The sequence below is a fragment of the Monodelphis domestica genome, chromosome 2 (assembly GCF_027887165.1).
Source record: "Monodelphis domestica isolate mMonDom1 chromosome 2, mMonDom1.pri, whole genome shotgun sequence".
In the NCBI taxonomy this organism is placed as follows: Eukaryota; Metazoa; Chordata; class Mammalia; order Didelphimorphia; family Didelphidae; genus Monodelphis; species Monodelphis domestica.
The window spans coordinates 451,274,280-451,291,635 of NC_077228.1; the positions used below are offsets into that span (position 1 = coordinate 451,274,280).

Consider the following 17,356-nt stretch of genomic DNA (forward strand, 5'->3'; position numbering starts at 1 on the left):
AAGGTTCAAATTATTGATATAGCGTCCTTCACTTGAACCCGGCACAGAAGGAACTGGGGGCTCCTCATTTCTGATACATCTTGTACCACTCTAGCAAATAAGGAGGAAGGGCACTTGTGACCCACTAAATCAGTGTGACATCCTTGATGAATATCATTTCCGTGCTATTGAAGTAAATTTGTTTTTGTTCATGTCAGCTTGTGTCTCCTTCATTTTAATTTTAAGCTTAATGTGAAACTCTAGAATGGCACAACATATTCCTGATCCAGAAGATACAAAGACTGGAATGGACAGAGATGGCTAGTCCTACCCCCCTTTTCCCTTTTCTCTTCTCCATGCAGTCTGAGTAGTTGTAGCTTGGAACTATTTCCAGTAATAAAACAGAGCTTGCAGTGAAGTGGGATATTTTGCCTGTCAGTTTTAATGGTCTGACTAGACATGGGAAATAAGGTATATAGAAAGAGAAGACCCAGAAAGGTTTTCTGAAGTATGGGAGTTTATTTCCACAAAAATTTCAAGGTAGCACTGCTAGTGCAATATTTCTGTTTGGGAATTCAAGGAACCAAACATGATTGTTTATTTAAGGGAGAAACAATCTTCAGGACTAGTCCTTCTAATACACCAGGATTAATAACCACAGGGTGGGTAAGTGGGTAAGTGAATGAAGCAGCAGCAATTTTCCCCCTTTTGTCCTGAAAGGCCAGGGTGTGCTTGAAAGGGAGAGCCTTGCCTCTGAAGAGGAGTGGTTGCTGGGGAAGCTCTATCTACAAATGGTGGGATGAGATTGCGGCTTATTGGTGAGGATGGAGAAAATAGATTATGCTGCAATCTGGGTCCAGCATCTTGTCAAATAAGGAGGCAGGGGAATTGTGAACCACTGAATCAGTGCCACATCCTTGATGAATATCATTCATCAGAATAAATCAGTTGGGTTCCCTGGCTCAAGGGATGGCTGACAGCTCAGCTTGCCTCACCACCACCATCTGGTGGTTATAAGGGCCAATTCTTTACCAATTCTGGTAGCACTGTATGGAAAATTCATTCCAATATGTTTTTGGATGATTGCTGGCATCAGCACCATGGCTCCAAAGAATTGGTTAGTTGCTCAGTTTTGTTAGGTGCTGCAGAGTGAGAGAAGCAGAGCCATTATCCCTGACCTAGAATCACAGACTCCTAGAAATGGAAGATATCTTTGGGGTTCAACCACCCACCCAATTATGATTCCCCTCTGCAATGACTTGAGGTTACAAATTAGGACAGAGAATCCTGTTGCAGGCACACATCCAGATATTTAGGACAGACATGAATGATCCATGAAATAAACATGTCAAGATTACATCTGCACAGAAGGATTAACTTCAATGCATATTGGAGGAGCACAAATTAATTTTAGTGCACGAATACTTAAAACATCTTTTCCCAATGGTCATACTATTTTGGTTTCATAGGTGTCAGAGCTGGAAGAGATCTTACAGATTTTCTGGAAGAACTGTAGCATTTTCTTTATGATGAGATGGAGACTCTGAAAGACTTACAAGCAGTAAGGGAGCAGACCCAGAACTCTAACCCAGGTCTCCCATCTCCAAATTCAATAGTCTTTTTACTCCATCATACTTCAGAAGTAAAAACTGCCCCCACTTAATCTAGCTCCTCTAATTTTACATTCTTTGCATTTTGCTTTAGGCCTACTTTATACCATCCTTACTCTTCTTCCTACTCAGTGGTGAGCACACTTTAATGCCAGTAAGAGCTGAGCTTTAGATCGGTTTAGCAGAAGAGACAAAAATGAGGTTTGAACTCTTAATGAGACACTAGATCTTTATCTTACGTGGCAAGAAACCATGCAAAGTTTTTACTTCATGTTAACCACTGTATTAAAGAAAGACACCTGGATCAAGTCTACTCAAAGAAATGAGTTAATACTGTATAGGGAGAGCCCATTGTTCAAAGCAGATGTCTTTGAAAGAATGCTTTTTAAAGCCTTAAACATTCATCCAGCAGATGAATCTCCTCTCATTTTACAACTCACTGAATATCACAGTATCATATCATATTTGACTTTCAGTATAATTCTCATTACAAAATTTGACCTATTGAATCTAATTGCTGATGCTTAATTAGAAAATTATTTTTGCATATTTTATGATTAAAGTAGGGTCAAAATTGTTTGTGTGTTATTTAATTGTACTCCCAGGAAAGTGAGGAGGCTCAATGGAAAATACTCTTAGGATACTTCCAGTTTCAAAACTGTGATCTTATGATCTGATGTACAAACATTATTTCTATATAAAACCTTTTAGGAATATGTTTTTCAGCTCATAGAAATCAGAACTTGAAAGAGACTTTAAAGAGCACCTAGTCCAACTTATTTATTTTATAAATAGGGAAAATGGGGCAGGAAGAAATGAAATGACTTATCAAAGGTCACATAGTTGGTAATTAGTAGAGCCCAGTGTTTGAATTTCTCAATCTCCACTTCTCTGGGATGCAGGTTCCTTCATATCAGGATTAACCTGAAGCAGAATAAAAATGAGAGGCCTAATGGTGTAGTTGATAGAAAGCTGACTCACAAGTCAGGAAGACCCGAGTTTATGTCCTTCCTCTGACACATATTGGCTATGTGACTGGGCAAAGTAACTTAATCTCTCGGTACCAGAGAACTGTATAAGATTATTATTTGCTAGACAGGTTCCTATCTGTACTGGTGGAATTTCTTACCTTTACATCAATAGAATCAGAAGCATTCTCTCACCTCCTACTTGGTTGTATGGTTAGGTATATAGCATCGAATATAGGCATTTAGGAGCAATGACCAAAGGCAATTGATGAATGTGGGGAGTTATGGGAAAGCCCTTCACTAAAGACCTCTTTGTGATGTGAAAATGATTGTGTTCTTGGAGGCTGAGCAGATGGGGCACAATCTTCTTCCTATCAAGGTGGAAAGCCTTCATATGTGAGTCTGGAAACAATTTCTGCTCCTCTTGGAAGAGGACTTACCTAGCTAAATTCAGAGACATCCTCCACCTAACAGTTGGTTCTGAGGTGATACCTTTTTCTTAATGTAGCAACTCATTAAGACCATCTATGAAGGCAGAGGGCGGTTGTGAATTGTGTGGGCAGAGGAGTACCATCACTGATCACAGTTCTATCTTTCCAAAAAAGATGAAAGTGAGGGAGTATATCTGTGGGAGGACCATGTCCACAGTAAATTGCAAAGAGTAGTCAAAAAAATCAATGGTTTTTCCAGTAAGCTTGATAGAGAAGATGAGATTTCAGAAGCTGTTTCAATGTTAGGAAAGATGGGCTGATGAAAGGAAGAGAGGCAATTCTTGGTTCAAAGAGATTATTTTGGAATGAATTCAACAAACATTTTTTGATAGCCTACCACATGTAACATACTGTGCTTGGCTCTGGGGAAGTAAAATCCTAAACAAAATAGTTCCTCTTCCCAAAATGCTTATATTCTACTGAGAAGGCTATGAGATGGAAGTAAGAGTAGCATACAAAAGGAGAGTAATAATTAAAAAATCCCTTACCCTCCATTGTAGAATCGATGCTGTGTATTTGTTCCAAGGCAGAAGAGTGGTAAGGGCTAGCAGTGGAAGTTAAGTGACTTGCCCAGGGTCACACAGCTAATAAGTGTCTAAAGCCAGATTTGAAATCAGTATCTCCCATTTCTAGGCCTGGCTCTTAATCTACTGAACTACTTTGCTTCCCCCTAAAAAAAGATGATTTTAAAAGATGTGCCTAAAAATAATGAAGAGCCATAAGTGAGCTGGTATGAAAAAAAGACAAGGGAGGAGAGGGATAATTCAGGGTACCATACTGTATGATCTTTGAAGCATAGGTTAAGACTTAAAATGGGAAGCCACCATTGAACTTTAAAGAGAAGAGCCAAAGATATGGCCAGAGAGAACTCTAGGCACAAAGGAAAAACAAACTAGAGGTAAAAATCTATACCATAAGGAAAGTTGTAGGAAGCGAGTTGCAGTATTTCAGGTGAAAGACTCAAAAGTTTGTTTTAGAATGGAGATGGTGTGAATTGGCAATAAGGAAAAGCTGCATAGAGAAAAGTGACAAGATTTGGCACATAGTTGGATGTCCATAACAATGGCAAATCTAGTATGGTAGATCAAGCACTGGCCTGACTTGTGTTTGAACCTCACCTTAGATACACTGTGGCTGTGTCATCTTGGTGGAGTCACTGAGTTTGAGGCTCAGTTTCCCTGCATGAGAGCCAGGAGCAAAATGGTACTTATATTACAGTGTTGTTTGAAAGATCAAATTAGTCCATATATGTATGCTATTTTGAAAAACAAAGCGTTATGAAAATGAGAGTTATTGTTATTATAAATTAGAGACTCTAAAAGTGACTTTATTTGACTTGGAGGGAGTTAACATTTCCCATCATGCTGAGTAAGTTAAGCATGGGGAAAAGACTTGACAAAATGTTTCTGGATTTGTATGTATTTTTTTAGGCTTGTGCCCTTTTTACTTGCAGTGAGAAGCACTGGGACTAGAGTCAAGAAGATTCATCTTCCTGAGTTCAAGCTTGGCCTCAGACACTGAACTAGTAGTGTGACCCTGAGCAAATCATTTAATCCTATTTTCTTCATCTTTAAAATGAGATAAAAAAAAAAAGAAATGGCAAACCACTCAAGTATCTCTGCCAAGAAAATCCTAAATGGGGTCACGAAGAATCAGAAGTGACTGGAAAATGACAGAACTTGTTACTTGCACAAAGCTACTTAGTAAAACCTCTACTACTGGTCAATTGTTTATTTGAAAAGTGGACAATATGCCAGATAAATAAAAAGCTGTCCTGCAAATCAGGAAGCCTTGGGCTCAAATCTATCTCTGACATATCCTGGAGAACTGACACATCTGGAGAACTCACTTAATCTATCAGTAAGGACTCTATGTTACTTTCTAAGTCTGTAAGATATGAACCTGCTTTGGAACAGGGAGTTATCTCACCCAGGAGTCCTCTGTATCAGTGAAATATCAAGACATGGATCCCCTATTTTATATAAGAGTAAGCCATTACCTTAAGAAATTCTACTCTTTAGGTGTGTCCACCTGAGACAGGAAATTCACTTATAATGCAGACAGCTGGGACATGGTTCTAAAATTAAACATCAGGTTGTATAAATTATATAAATATTTTGTATACATAAATATTTAATATTTATACAACATTTTGCATAAATATTAAAGTATACCTTTATGAAACATATTAAGAAATGTACCGCCAAACCCTAATTCACAAGCAGCATCTTCCACTGGACCTGTTTGTGTGCTGAAATGGGGCAATGCCATATGTTTAACTCCTCAGTGAAAATGTACCTTTTTTTTTTTCTTACACAAATGTAATAAACTTCACTTACTCAGACTGGCACACAGCTGCCCTCTAGTGAATATAAAATGTGCTGGCACTTGAGAATTTTTAGAAGAATAAATTTGAAGCTCTCAGTAAATTCTAAAATACATTCATCTCAATTGCTGACAACCTCAAATCAACAACCTTGACATATATGTGTCAGCAGAAAATATTTGTGTCCCAAGGTTTTAAAAGAAAAATCTAAAATCAGTAGAGTATTTGAAATTCTGAAATGGAGGCACTGAATGTGGAGTCAGAAGTTCTGGGTCATTAGAAGCTCAGCTTTTGTGACAATAATGGATTTAAACTAAATGGCCTCTGAAGTCACTTCTAACTCTAGCTAAATCTATAAGCCCCCAGTCCTAGGATACAGAAATCAAATTTACTGAATCTTAAACTGAAATCTCCTGATGACAAGTTAGAAAAATCCTGAGAGCATTAATGTTTAAAATTTGGCTGAGAAACAGCATTCGATTTTTAAGGGTACTTCTCTCTCCCCTTATACCTCCAACCCCAGCCCTTCAGTATTCATATTACATACAAATGACAACTTACCTCCCCAAAGGCCCTACTCCAATTTCTTATGATGTTGTGGCCATGACTCTGGGTTCTTGACATCTACACTAGAAGAAAGTAAGCTCTGCAGGTTCTATCAAGCTGAAGAACCTTGGGATAAATTCCCAGAAACAGACTATGTTGACTCTGAGGACCAGGCTAGCTACGTGAGAAGTTCAGCAACAGGGGACTGGTGTCACTTCTGAGGTAAATGACTTTCAGACCCAGACCTGACAATTGACTAATGGATGATGAATTCTTTGTCTGTGGCAACCCATGAAACAAAGAAAAGTAGAAAATCTCCCACAGTCCCATGTGATCCCCTTGACCTTCTTCAGTGGTGGTGGGAGAATTTTGAGGAAAAAAGGAAGATAGTATTATGAATCACAGAATTTTTAAGCTATTGATAAATGTTAACTTGGTAATTGGCATTTTAAATATGAAGTATTTTCCAGTGAGTAGAAATCAATTTTGATGCTTTTTTTCTATAAATGAAACTTGAAGAGACAAAAAGTTGCCCCTAAATGGAAAGAGAGATGACTCGCTGGTTTCTCCTTATAGATGTATATGAAGGAATGTGTGAAGTTGGTTTTATCTGCAAGAAAAATCACTTTATGGAACATTGTTGGTCTTGATTTACAAAGCTTATGATGAGATTAGGGGAAAAGATAACCATGGAGAAAAATTGCAGTTCATAAATCAATATCCACTGTTGAAGATAAAGAAGTAGAGAAATTCAATGAAGAACTAGATAAGACCCTCCAAATTAAATCAACATCTATTTTAAATCTTGGAGACTTCAAAGCAAGGGAGGAATAGCAGAAGTGAAGATTGGCAAAATATATTTTGGAGAATGTAGTTCGGATTCAAGAAACAAAAATGGGACAAAAGTATATAGACTACACAGAAGTGTCACACATTTCTTATTCAACCAACAATCAACAAGCATTTATTAAGTCTTTCTCATATTCTTTGCACTGTGCTATGTTCTGGGGATACAAAGAAAAAGCAAAAATAGTCTTTGACCTCAAGGAGCTTACATTCAAATGGGAGAGATACTTGTAATAAATTGTAATATACTATATATATATGTATATATATATATATATATATGTAAAGGGGGGGGGGAGGAAATGGGATTTAGCAGGAGAAGGCACCAACAGCTGAATGAATTGGAAAAGGCCAGCTGTTTAAAGGGATTCTAAGAGCCAGAGGTTGGGAGGCAAAGTACATATATTTTCCCTAAAGAGATATGTATGTATGGAGTGTGACCATTTCTATGACTCTTCTCTTTTTTAAGTCTTATGATGGATTCACATTGTCCAAGAGCTAATATTTTTCTTCTTCGGTCATTTTGTTTGTGTCCAACTCTACATTACCTCATTTGGGGTTTTCTTGGCAAAGATATTGGAACAGTTTGCCAATTCTTTTTTAGCTCATTTTAAACATAAGGAACCTGAACTAAACAAGGTTAAAGGACTTGCTCAAGGTCACACAGCTGGTAAGTGTCTAGGTCGAGATCTGAACTCAGGGAGATGAGTTTTCCTGACTGGAGTCTTGGCACTCTATCTATTTGCCACCTAGATGCCCATGGTTAAGGTTTACTACACATTTTAAAGTATTTAAAGCTCACATATTGTGGTATCTTCTACTATCTCTCTTCCCTTATCTTCTTCATCTCAGGCTACCTAAATTTGCCAGCACATGAAGCCACCATGAATGCCTATGGAAAATAGACAGAATGATGCTTTTAATGGTAATAAATAGTAGTAGTATTTTTATAGAGGACTTTAAGATCAACCAAGTACTTTATGTATGTGATCTTATTTTATCAGAAAGTTCTGATCCTGGTGACCACTGAATAATATCATAAGAAATGAGATAGTCTATGTCTTAACAGACAGGAAATGACTGGCTACCAATGTAGGAGTCATTTCTGAACAAGCCATTTGCATACAGACTACTTATTAGAACAAAGATAAAAATCAGTGTCAAATTAGAAAAAAGACTAAAGGTGAGATGTCATCTGAAATTAAAACAACTCCATTTTGACCTATTTAAGTAAGTTATTGAAATGCATGTTATGTAGTTATGCGAATAATGTACACCTGAATTGAAAGCATCCTTGATGAGGTTATTAGAAAGAAGTATCAGATTTTTGTAAATGATATTCTACAATGTGCCACATTTTTAGTCATGAAGTTGATTAAAAATGTAGAGATGCAAGATATTATTGTACTTAGTTTGTTGTCATAAAAAATGTCTCACTTGGTAGAACAAAGCACCATCTTAATGGTTTTCTCCAAAGGAGGTATCTCTCACATTTTCTTCAAACAAGGTGTCTTTCAAGTTGTCAAAATTACATGAGATTACTTGAAAGATGTACCAGTATGTCTATATTATTTCACATAATGGCCTCATCATCTCCTATGGATTCCATTATTATCATTGTGCCAATGTCCTCAAATCTATTTATTCAGTCTTACCCTTTCTCCTAACGTGCAGTCTCTCATCTCTGTCTATTGTATGTCTCAAACTAGATGACCCAAAGACATCTAAAATTCAATATGATTAAAACAGAATTCATCTTTATACCCAAACCCTCCTCTCTTCCTTTTCTCTGTTGCTGGTGAGGATATCACCATTTCTTCTAGGCACCTAGGCTCACAACCTGGATGTCATCATCAACTTCTCATTCTCTGTCAACTCCCACATCCAATCTATTTCCAAGTCTTGCCAGTTTTACTTTCTTAACATTTTTATATAAGCCCTTTTCTTTCCTCTGACACTGCCACCACCCTTTTGTGGACCCCCATTACCCCATGACTATTGCAATACAACATACTATTTGGATTCCTGACACTTAGCTGCCAATGTAATCTTCCTAAAGTAGACATCTGATAAAATCTTCTAAATACTTCTGCTTGTGGATGATATACTGATCAAGTCCCTGGAACTTTATAGAGCTATATAAATATGATTAATAATCACTTTAAAAAGTCTGGCCTAAGAATTCACACAGAAAAAAATTAAGTAACTTAAGAATGCTTGTTCTCCAGACATAGACACAATGTAAGTGAATGCTCTATAGCATTCTTCCATTAGTATATATAGATCCAGAGGTAGCATGAGAAAGTTTGTTCATCCATCCATCCATCCATCCATCCATCCATCCATCCATCCATCCATCCATCCATCCATCTATCTGTCTATCCATCTATCTGTCTATCTATCTATCTATCTATCTATCTATCTATCTATCTATCTATCTATCTATCTATCTATCTGTCTGTCTGTTTATCTGTTTGTCTCTCTGTCTCTCTATCTAATCTCTTGAATGGAAACTACAAATGGATAATGATTTGGGCCCCAAATTGACTCATCTTTTAATTCTACCAAGTTTTTCCATGAAATTTTAATACCAACATTCTTCCAGTCTCATATGAGTTATGAAATACTGAAGTCTGAAAACAGTTGGGCTATTTATCCAGTGAGCATGAGGGATAAACTCTTCTGCTTTAGTGGTTTCATAGCAATATGAAGAGAAAATGAAGACCCTCCACACACTTGGTGACAAACTTACAGGGATATCTGGACAATTGAATTAGATGAGCATGAATATTTGAACTGTGATCTATATCCCTAGAAGGAGTAGTCCTGTCAATGGGAGAGAAATAGATAAATAGTAATTGCTTTGAAAAAAGAAAATCTAGGCAACATAGAGATTTTCAGGGAGTCATTTAGTGGCCTGCAGACTCAAGATAAGTTACCAATATAATTCAGAAGTCAAAAATCCTAATGCAAACTTGGACTTAAATTCCAAGAATTTAGAGGTGATAATCCCATTATACTCTGCCCTCATCAGGCCTCATCTTAGGTAATATGTTCAGTTCTGGACACCACAACTTTTCATTTTTTAATAAACCCTCATCTTCTGTCTTAAAATCAATACTGCATATTGGGTCCAAGGCAGAAGAACAGTAAAAGTTAGGCAATGGAAATAAAGTTCTTTGCCCAGAGTCACACAACTAAGAAGTGTCTGAGGCCACATTTGAATCCAGGAACTCTGATCTCTAAGTGTGGCTCTCAATCCACTGGGCAACCTAGTTGTGTCCCCTGGGCAGTATGACTTAAGAAAGTATTTGGAGAGTATAAGTAATCTCCACATAAGCACTTCAGAAACTTTTAATTTATTATTTAGTGTCATCAAAATTTTTGTTTTAATATAGCATTTTCTTCTTCCCAGTCCTTTCTCCATGTTCCTAAAACAAGGACCTGAGATCTGAAATTCTATCTTCAGTTCACTTGTGCCCAAGAATTAGAGGATTAAAACAGGCAAGAATTTTAAACAGAACCTACTCAAATTCTCTCATTTTACAAATGAGAAATAGGAAATCTAAAAATTTTAAGTGACTTATCCAAGGTCACACTAGTAGTGAATAGTAAGGGCTGAGACTGTGAACAGAGGGCTTCTGATTCCAAGCTTACTACTCTTCCTACAATTGATCATCCTTTTTGTTCTCATCTTTCTCTTTGTTTCTTCTCACTTTTTCTTCATGCCTTCCCTCTACTTGGGAGTGTAATTGGAACCAGCTTGTACCTGGCTGGGGAACTGATTGTTAAATTTTCAGCATGAGTATTTAGACATGGAAGATTGATAAACTCTACAAATCAGCTTGATTTCTTTGTCTTCTTGATTGTCTAGACTTGAGAAAGTGATGGAGTAAATATAATAATGGAGATTTAAACTTTAATTTGTATTGTGGATATATTCACTCCAACCCTAAAAACTGGTTGTTAAACATTTACTAGCAAGGCTTTGTGTCCCTCTACCTTCTCAAGCCCTATACTCCTGTCCTCTCCTTTAATACTTTCCCTTAAGAGTGTGTCCTTGTATATATCTGTGTTTCTATGTATGTTTCTCTGGGTGTGTAAAGAGTAGGGAGAAGCGAGAAAATGGAAAAGATGAATTGCATAGGGAGGTTTTTCTTTGTCTTTTTCAGAGGTAGCATGAGAAAGTCTAATTGCACTAAGGCACAGGAATTGATTCTTGGGTACATGTGAAGAAACTCAGAGAACTAAGCAATGAGAAAAAGACAGTCAAGTTATTTGTGTGTATCTGGCAAGGTTAACAACAAAAGACTGAGGACCAGGAAGGAGCTAAGGTAATATGGAATGGGACAAATGAGGAGTGGGAGGCATGGATAGAAGATTAGTGATGCATATGATCATAGATCCAGAACTGGAAGGAGTCTTATAGACTTCTCATCCCCTCCTTTAATTTTCTAGGTGAAAAACTGTAGAGTTTAGAGATATGTAATTCTTTCTGCAAGGATTTAAACCCAGGATTTAATCTGTTTTGAGATTCAGCTCTCAATTCAGTATGGATTAGTTGGGGGACCATGAAAGGGGCAGTTGGTTAGCTGGTATACTGAGACTCCTCTCCCTCAAGCCCCCACTTTGTCCAGCACCTTTGCTACAAGTGTATTTTAGCCTCTGTTTTGTAGATCATTAGGCTGGTGCAGATAGGAAAGAGTCAGTATGTTTCAAGGCCAGTAGGGAAGAGTAGGTATGGTTTGAGGTCACTATGATTCTCCTGCTCATTTAGATTTCAAGTTGAAAGGGAAATGGGATGAAAAGGACAAAGGAACTTGGATTTTACCAGCATTTTTACAAGGATGATTTAGTTATCTACAATAGAGTATTATCATTCTTGACATTTTATTTTATTTTTTTTAAACCCCTACCTTCCATCTTGGAGTCAATACTGTGTATTGGCTCCAAGGCAGAAGAATGGTATGGGCTAGGCAATGGGGGGGTCAAGTGACTTGCCCAGGGTCACACAGCTGGGAAGTGTCTGAGGCCAGATTTGAACCCAGGACCTCCTGTCTCTAGGCCTGGCTCTCAATCCACTGAGCTACCCAGCTGCCCCCACCACCCCCCCATTCTTGACATTTTAAAGAAGCACCAGAGAACAGGTGCAATTCATCAGACAGGAAATGAAAGGAGATACTTAACAATCCCGGGCTTTGGCCAAACGATGTAAACCAAGTTCAGTAGGTGGTCATCGAAACTAGTTTTCCCAGCTTCTACTCTCAGACCGTCTCCTTCATTTGTTGATCCCACATTCCCAAATAACCTCCCTCAAGAGCCTGAATTGCACCAGGGTGGCTGCTGGTGGTGGTGGGACTTGAGTGCAATTTCCAACAATTATGTGGGTAGACTTGAACAATTGCACCCACCGGGATGGAAGCAAGTTTTGGCAGTCCTTGAATCTGGCTGGGGTGGGCTTAATGCTTTCACAGCTAAGTGGTCCTGCCTGGGTAGCCTTCTTGGATTTGGGCCAATCGGGGTCTGCTAGTGTCTGCGCGTTCTTCTTCCCAGTTGTAAAATTCTGCCCAACCTCCCAGAATTCTATAGCTTCAGAATCCTCTAACTCCAACCAGGTGAGTTTCACTTCGCCAGTTCCCAGCGCTCCAGCCCCAGACGCAAAGGAGTTAGCTTTTAACCTTGTAGCCACAGATCTATTTCGAATGAGCCACAGGGCCAAATGCCCCACCCTTCCCACTGGATGTGCACTGTTTACCGTTACTGTGGTTACGAGAGGAAAGGCAGCCATGGAAGGTGGAGGAGACTGCCAAGGATCTCAGTAAAAGCAATCAGCAAGGATGTTCACTGCACATTGACACGTTCCCCAATAAACCATGCCCCGAAACGAAGGACTTCTTGCCACATACTACCCAGTAAAGATTCAGGAGGCGCTGAAGTTTCAGTCTGAGTATGAAAACTGGTAAAAGTCCTTTGTGTTATTTCCCCCCCTCAGTGATATTCTGATTTCTTCCCCTCATTTCCTCCTTGTTCTCTTCCCCCTCACCCCATGTTCCCTTTAGTTCTTCTTTGTGCTAAGGGGCTTGTTCATTTTCAAGCTGTTTTGTTTTTGAAACTGATATGTTGGAAATTGAATTTTGAGGTAATTAGATTACATAGCTGTGTTTTCCAGGAAATGCTGCCTGTTTCCATAACCTTTTTATCTCTTAATTACTCATATCCCTTCCTTGCCTTCAACAAATCTATTCCTTCTAGCCTCAAAAGAAACATCCAAAGCATTTTCATAGACACCCTACTCCTGTAGTTATGAATTTCTGGAATGAGATATCAAAGAAATAAGATGATTTGGAACAAAATCAAAATTCTAATTAGAGGAATTTATTAAGTGCTATGAGCCAGGCAGTGTGCTAAAGGCTTTGCAAACACTTTCATTTGATCAGTGAGCTAGTTAGAATGTATGTAGCTGAACTAGACATTTTAATTTTTCTTTTTTATATTAATGGAGTTAGAGTTTTATTTAGTGAAAGTGGAAGAGAGAGAGAATACAGAAACTGGTATTTTAGAATATTATAAAAAAAAGGTATTTTCACCTCTCCCCTTGCCAGTCCAGGAATATATTTGGCTAGACTTTATACACCAATTCAAAGTTAGAGCTATGAAATCTTATCTGAGGTCAATTCTAGCTGCAAGGATGATTTTTCTATTGTGCATTTATTTTTCTGAACATTGCTGTTTTCTTCCTGCTTTCAAACCCCTGGCCAGTCTCACAGAGATGGCTAGTCCCCCCCTACCTATCCTGAGGGTTTAGACAAATTGTTGAAAACTTCATAGTTCCCTATGTAGCTGGATAATAATCTGGGTCCCCAAATTTAATAACAGGAAGAAAGTGGGTTAATTTAGGTTTTGGAAACTGCTTTGTTTTCAAGGAGACCAAATTGTTTCCTGTTGCCAAAACCTACCTTTAAAACTCTGACGTTTTCTGAATGCAGCTATCTGCCTGTAAATCATGGAACACCATGTGGGATTATGGGTGACTCATGGTGAAATGGTAAGCATGGCAGTTCTAGGTAGACTGTAGCAATGACTAACTGATTAATTCACAATAAATGATAAAAAAGATATCACTGAGGAGATGTGTGACCAGAAAAGGAGGTGGGCTGGTCATTTTTTGAATGAAGGGAAACAGAGGGAAGATCCTTGTATTGAATTGCTAACCACAAAAATATTTAAAGGTCTATAAGAGGGGTCTATAAGAGGATGATAACATCAAGGTGTTGGATGAATCTTCTTTTGAAAACACAGACACTTGAGAGAATGTAAGATAGAAAATTAAGTCATTTCATAAATCTTCATAGGATTGGAAATCTGGGAAGTCTGAGTTATAGAAAACACAATTAGTATAATGTTTCAATGATCACAAGGAATTGGAGTCATATACAGTTATAGATAATATCCCAATATTAATAATATAGCAAAAATTTATATGGAGTTATAATAGGAACCATAAGATTTTAGAAGAAGAATCTTAGATATCATCTAAGGTAGACTTGAATTCCAGAGAGCCTAAGTTTAAATCCTACTTCAGATATTTATTAGCTGTGTAACCCTGGGCAAATCATTTCACCTGCCAATTTTCTCATCTGTAAAATGGGGATGATAATAATAGCACCTGCCTTTCAGGATTGTGAAGATCAAATAAGATGAAGCATTTTTAAAACCCCAAAGTATGATATAAATGCTAGCTATTATATAAATTCTTTATCTAAGTTCTCTGAATGATATCATGGAATCAAAGAATTATAAAACAGGAAGGAATCTGAGTTATCAGTTGTGTACAGTTCCTTACCCAGTGCAAGAATCCCCTCTACAACACCACTGACAAAATTATGAGTAGAAAATCTTTTTGAGAAACAACTCAGCAGGTGGCTCTACTGTCCCTATAATAACAAGCAAGTCTAAAAAGCAGCAATGGATAGGAAATAACTGGAATTCTCTCACTGCAGGGAGGAACATGTAAAATGGGACTTGAAAGAGCAAAATATAGTGCCTTCTGAGACACAAACAAGGGACAATATTTTAAACATTTACACGTAATCTTGTCTCTCTCTTCATTCTCAATGGATGACTAGAGTCAAGTGAGCCACTGGGTGATCCCTTTAGATTGTAAAAATGACTATTGACAATGATTGTACAGATTTGTTCTCTGAAATTTTTTTCTTTGTGTTTTTCTCTCTCATTTGAATGTTAGTCTGCCTGACCATCCACCAGAAAGCTTCTTTCAAATTAAAAAATAATGAAGTCAGCTTATTGGTGCCACCCTAGATATTAATCCTTTTAAAACCAGAAATTGGGCAGATGCAGCTCTGATTGTGGGAACTGAAATACCTTTCAGCATCAGTGATGTCTAATGACCTTGTGCCCAAATTGTCTGGAACGCTCTCCAAAAGTGAACTACCTCTTCCTAAAAAGAATCCAGGAAAGGATGTGTCCCCTTCTATGAGTCTGAATTACAGTGTGACTGACACTTTAACTGAACAGCTGGCACCCTTATGTTATCCAACAAACTGCAACCTGATGGTGAGGAACAAGGATCCAGAGAAGGTAACGAACCCAAGTCAAGTTTCTGATGATGTCCAGCAATTGACCATTTTGGCCAACTCAGTTTTAGTTTCACCTTTAATGACATTCAGGAGACTTCCTACTGGGTACCTTCAGGCCACAAAAGTAAGTGGTTCTTCAGAAACACCACCTTCTGTTCCCCAGGTAAGTACTTAACACCAATTTCTATACACAGATCAGAGAAATGACTATTTTACTATAAATGAAAGGTCTTAGAAGTCTGAGAGTGTTGAAGTACGGGGATCTAGAAACTGCTTTATTACTGACCCACTGAGTATAGGCAGTTCCCTTTTCCAGCCTTTTTAATGCTAGACAAAATAGGTTTACCTGAGGGGGAAAAATGCTGATTGGCCACCTTCTTCATATATCCCATATAAAGAATCTAGCCCTTGGGTTACCTTTAGCCTTCTCAAATAAACCAGAGTGAATAAAATTCTGTGGTTATCTAGGCCCCTTTTCTCTTCCCAGTAAGAATTGTGTTGAGAAAAAGATTTTGAAATAGCTTTTCATCTGACACGTCCTTCAGCTTGAGTTGAGTCCTTTTGCCTTCTGGTGGGTTTGGGAGCTATTTTGTGTTTTCCCATTCATGTAAGGTCTGGTCCTTGTTTATCCTCTGACCACTCAGTGAATACTTCAAAGCATGCTTCAGGGATTCTCAGGACTCTCTTCTAGGTAAGTGAATTTGGCCGGCCCTTTGGCGGCCTTTTCAAAAGCTTTCATTGCAGGATGTTTTCAGAAACTACCTCAAGGTGCAAGCAGTGCTGACAAAGGGCTAAATGTTGGCATAGGATCATAGCCTTCCTCTGTCTTCTTATGTCCAATCTTCTAATCTTTCCTTATGCTTCTTTCTTGTGCTTTTTTGAAACTTCCCAACTGGGAAATCTTGCTGAGAAAGTTTCTCTCTGTGCTGTCATTTCTATCACAGTTTCCCTGAGAACAGAGGTTCCCTAGAGTGTGCCAACAGAGGACACACGTACTCAGTTACTGCTACTACGAGAGACATAGGGCAAAAGAGAAAAATAACATGTGAGGAAGACAAAGAACTGGGGGGCAAAGCCAGAGGGAGAAAGGTGGTAATCCAATAGGGAAACTAGAAATGTGAGGCTAGAGGTTAAGTACTATTTGACATAATGGCTAATTTTTGGATGTGGATGAGTTGTGGAAAGAAGGCAGTTCAGTGGTGGGATGTTGGAGAAAGAGGAGTGATGAGGGGTTGGGGAACTTATTTTATTTTTTATTAAAAAGTTTTGGTGGTGCTTTCTGGTTTCAGTTTTGGATACATTCTACCTGTCTCCCAACAACAATCCTTCCCTTGCAACAAAGAGAAACAGTGAAGCAACACCAACCAACTCAGTGACTACATGCGATACTCATAGTCCCCTCACCTATCTTGCCTAAAAGGAAGGAGATATATATTACCTCAATTCTCCAGTCAGGCTCATTTATTTCTATTGTTGTTTCATGTCAGTTTAAGAAAAAATTATTAAGCACGTAATTACTATGCACAAGGTACTGTGCCAGAAGCTGAGGAATTATGGGATTTTTAAACAAATATTTTTGTTTGTACAGATATGTCTTTAAATTTTTGATATCTTCATTTATGAATACATTCATCCCCCTTTACCCAATACTGTGAGTCATCCTTTGGCATAAATAATTTTAAAAGAAAAAAAAAGCAGTTTAGAAAATCTATAGTGGTTAGGGAATTCCAAGCCTTTTTTTGTTTAGAGTTCAAGTTAAATGAAATTGGGCCTTGCCAACTCAGAGGAAGGATGAGGTTAATTTATCAAGCAATAGAGGTGGCTTGAAATACAGCCAAGGAGGAAGAGTGAATGCTTTGAGGGAGAAAAAAACATAGGAATCCATAACAAAATGATGGAGAGAGATATCCCTTAACCAATTAAAAGGGAAAGGAGCAGAGGTGAGCTTTTTCAGTTTTCATACTTCCTTTTTTTCTTACAAAACCAAGTTCCA

General features: G+C 38.0%; 1 protein-coding gene across 5 annotated transcripts in view; it reads left to right on the forward strand.

Moving 5' to 3' along the window:
- Positions 1-12,321: 12,321 nt before the first annotated feature.
- LOC103097496 (centromere protein J-like) overlaps positions 12,322-17,356 on the forward strand; it is a 116,127-nt gene continuing 111,092 nt past the window's right edge. The window contains exons 1-2 of one of the 5 annotated variants that reach the window (XM_056819018.1): positions 12,322-12,381; positions 15,012-15,526. In XM_056819018.1, the coding sequence (XP_056674996.1) occupies positions 15,164-15,526 (363 nt within the window). In that variant the 5' untranslated portion in view covers positions 12,322-12,381; positions 15,012-15,163. Of the gene's footprint in view, positions 12,382-12,432; positions 12,726-15,011; positions 15,527-17,356 lie in introns of those variants that run through there. The other 4 variants (XM_056819017.1, XM_016429002.2, XM_056819019.1 and 1 more) reach the window with 4 other exon arrangements.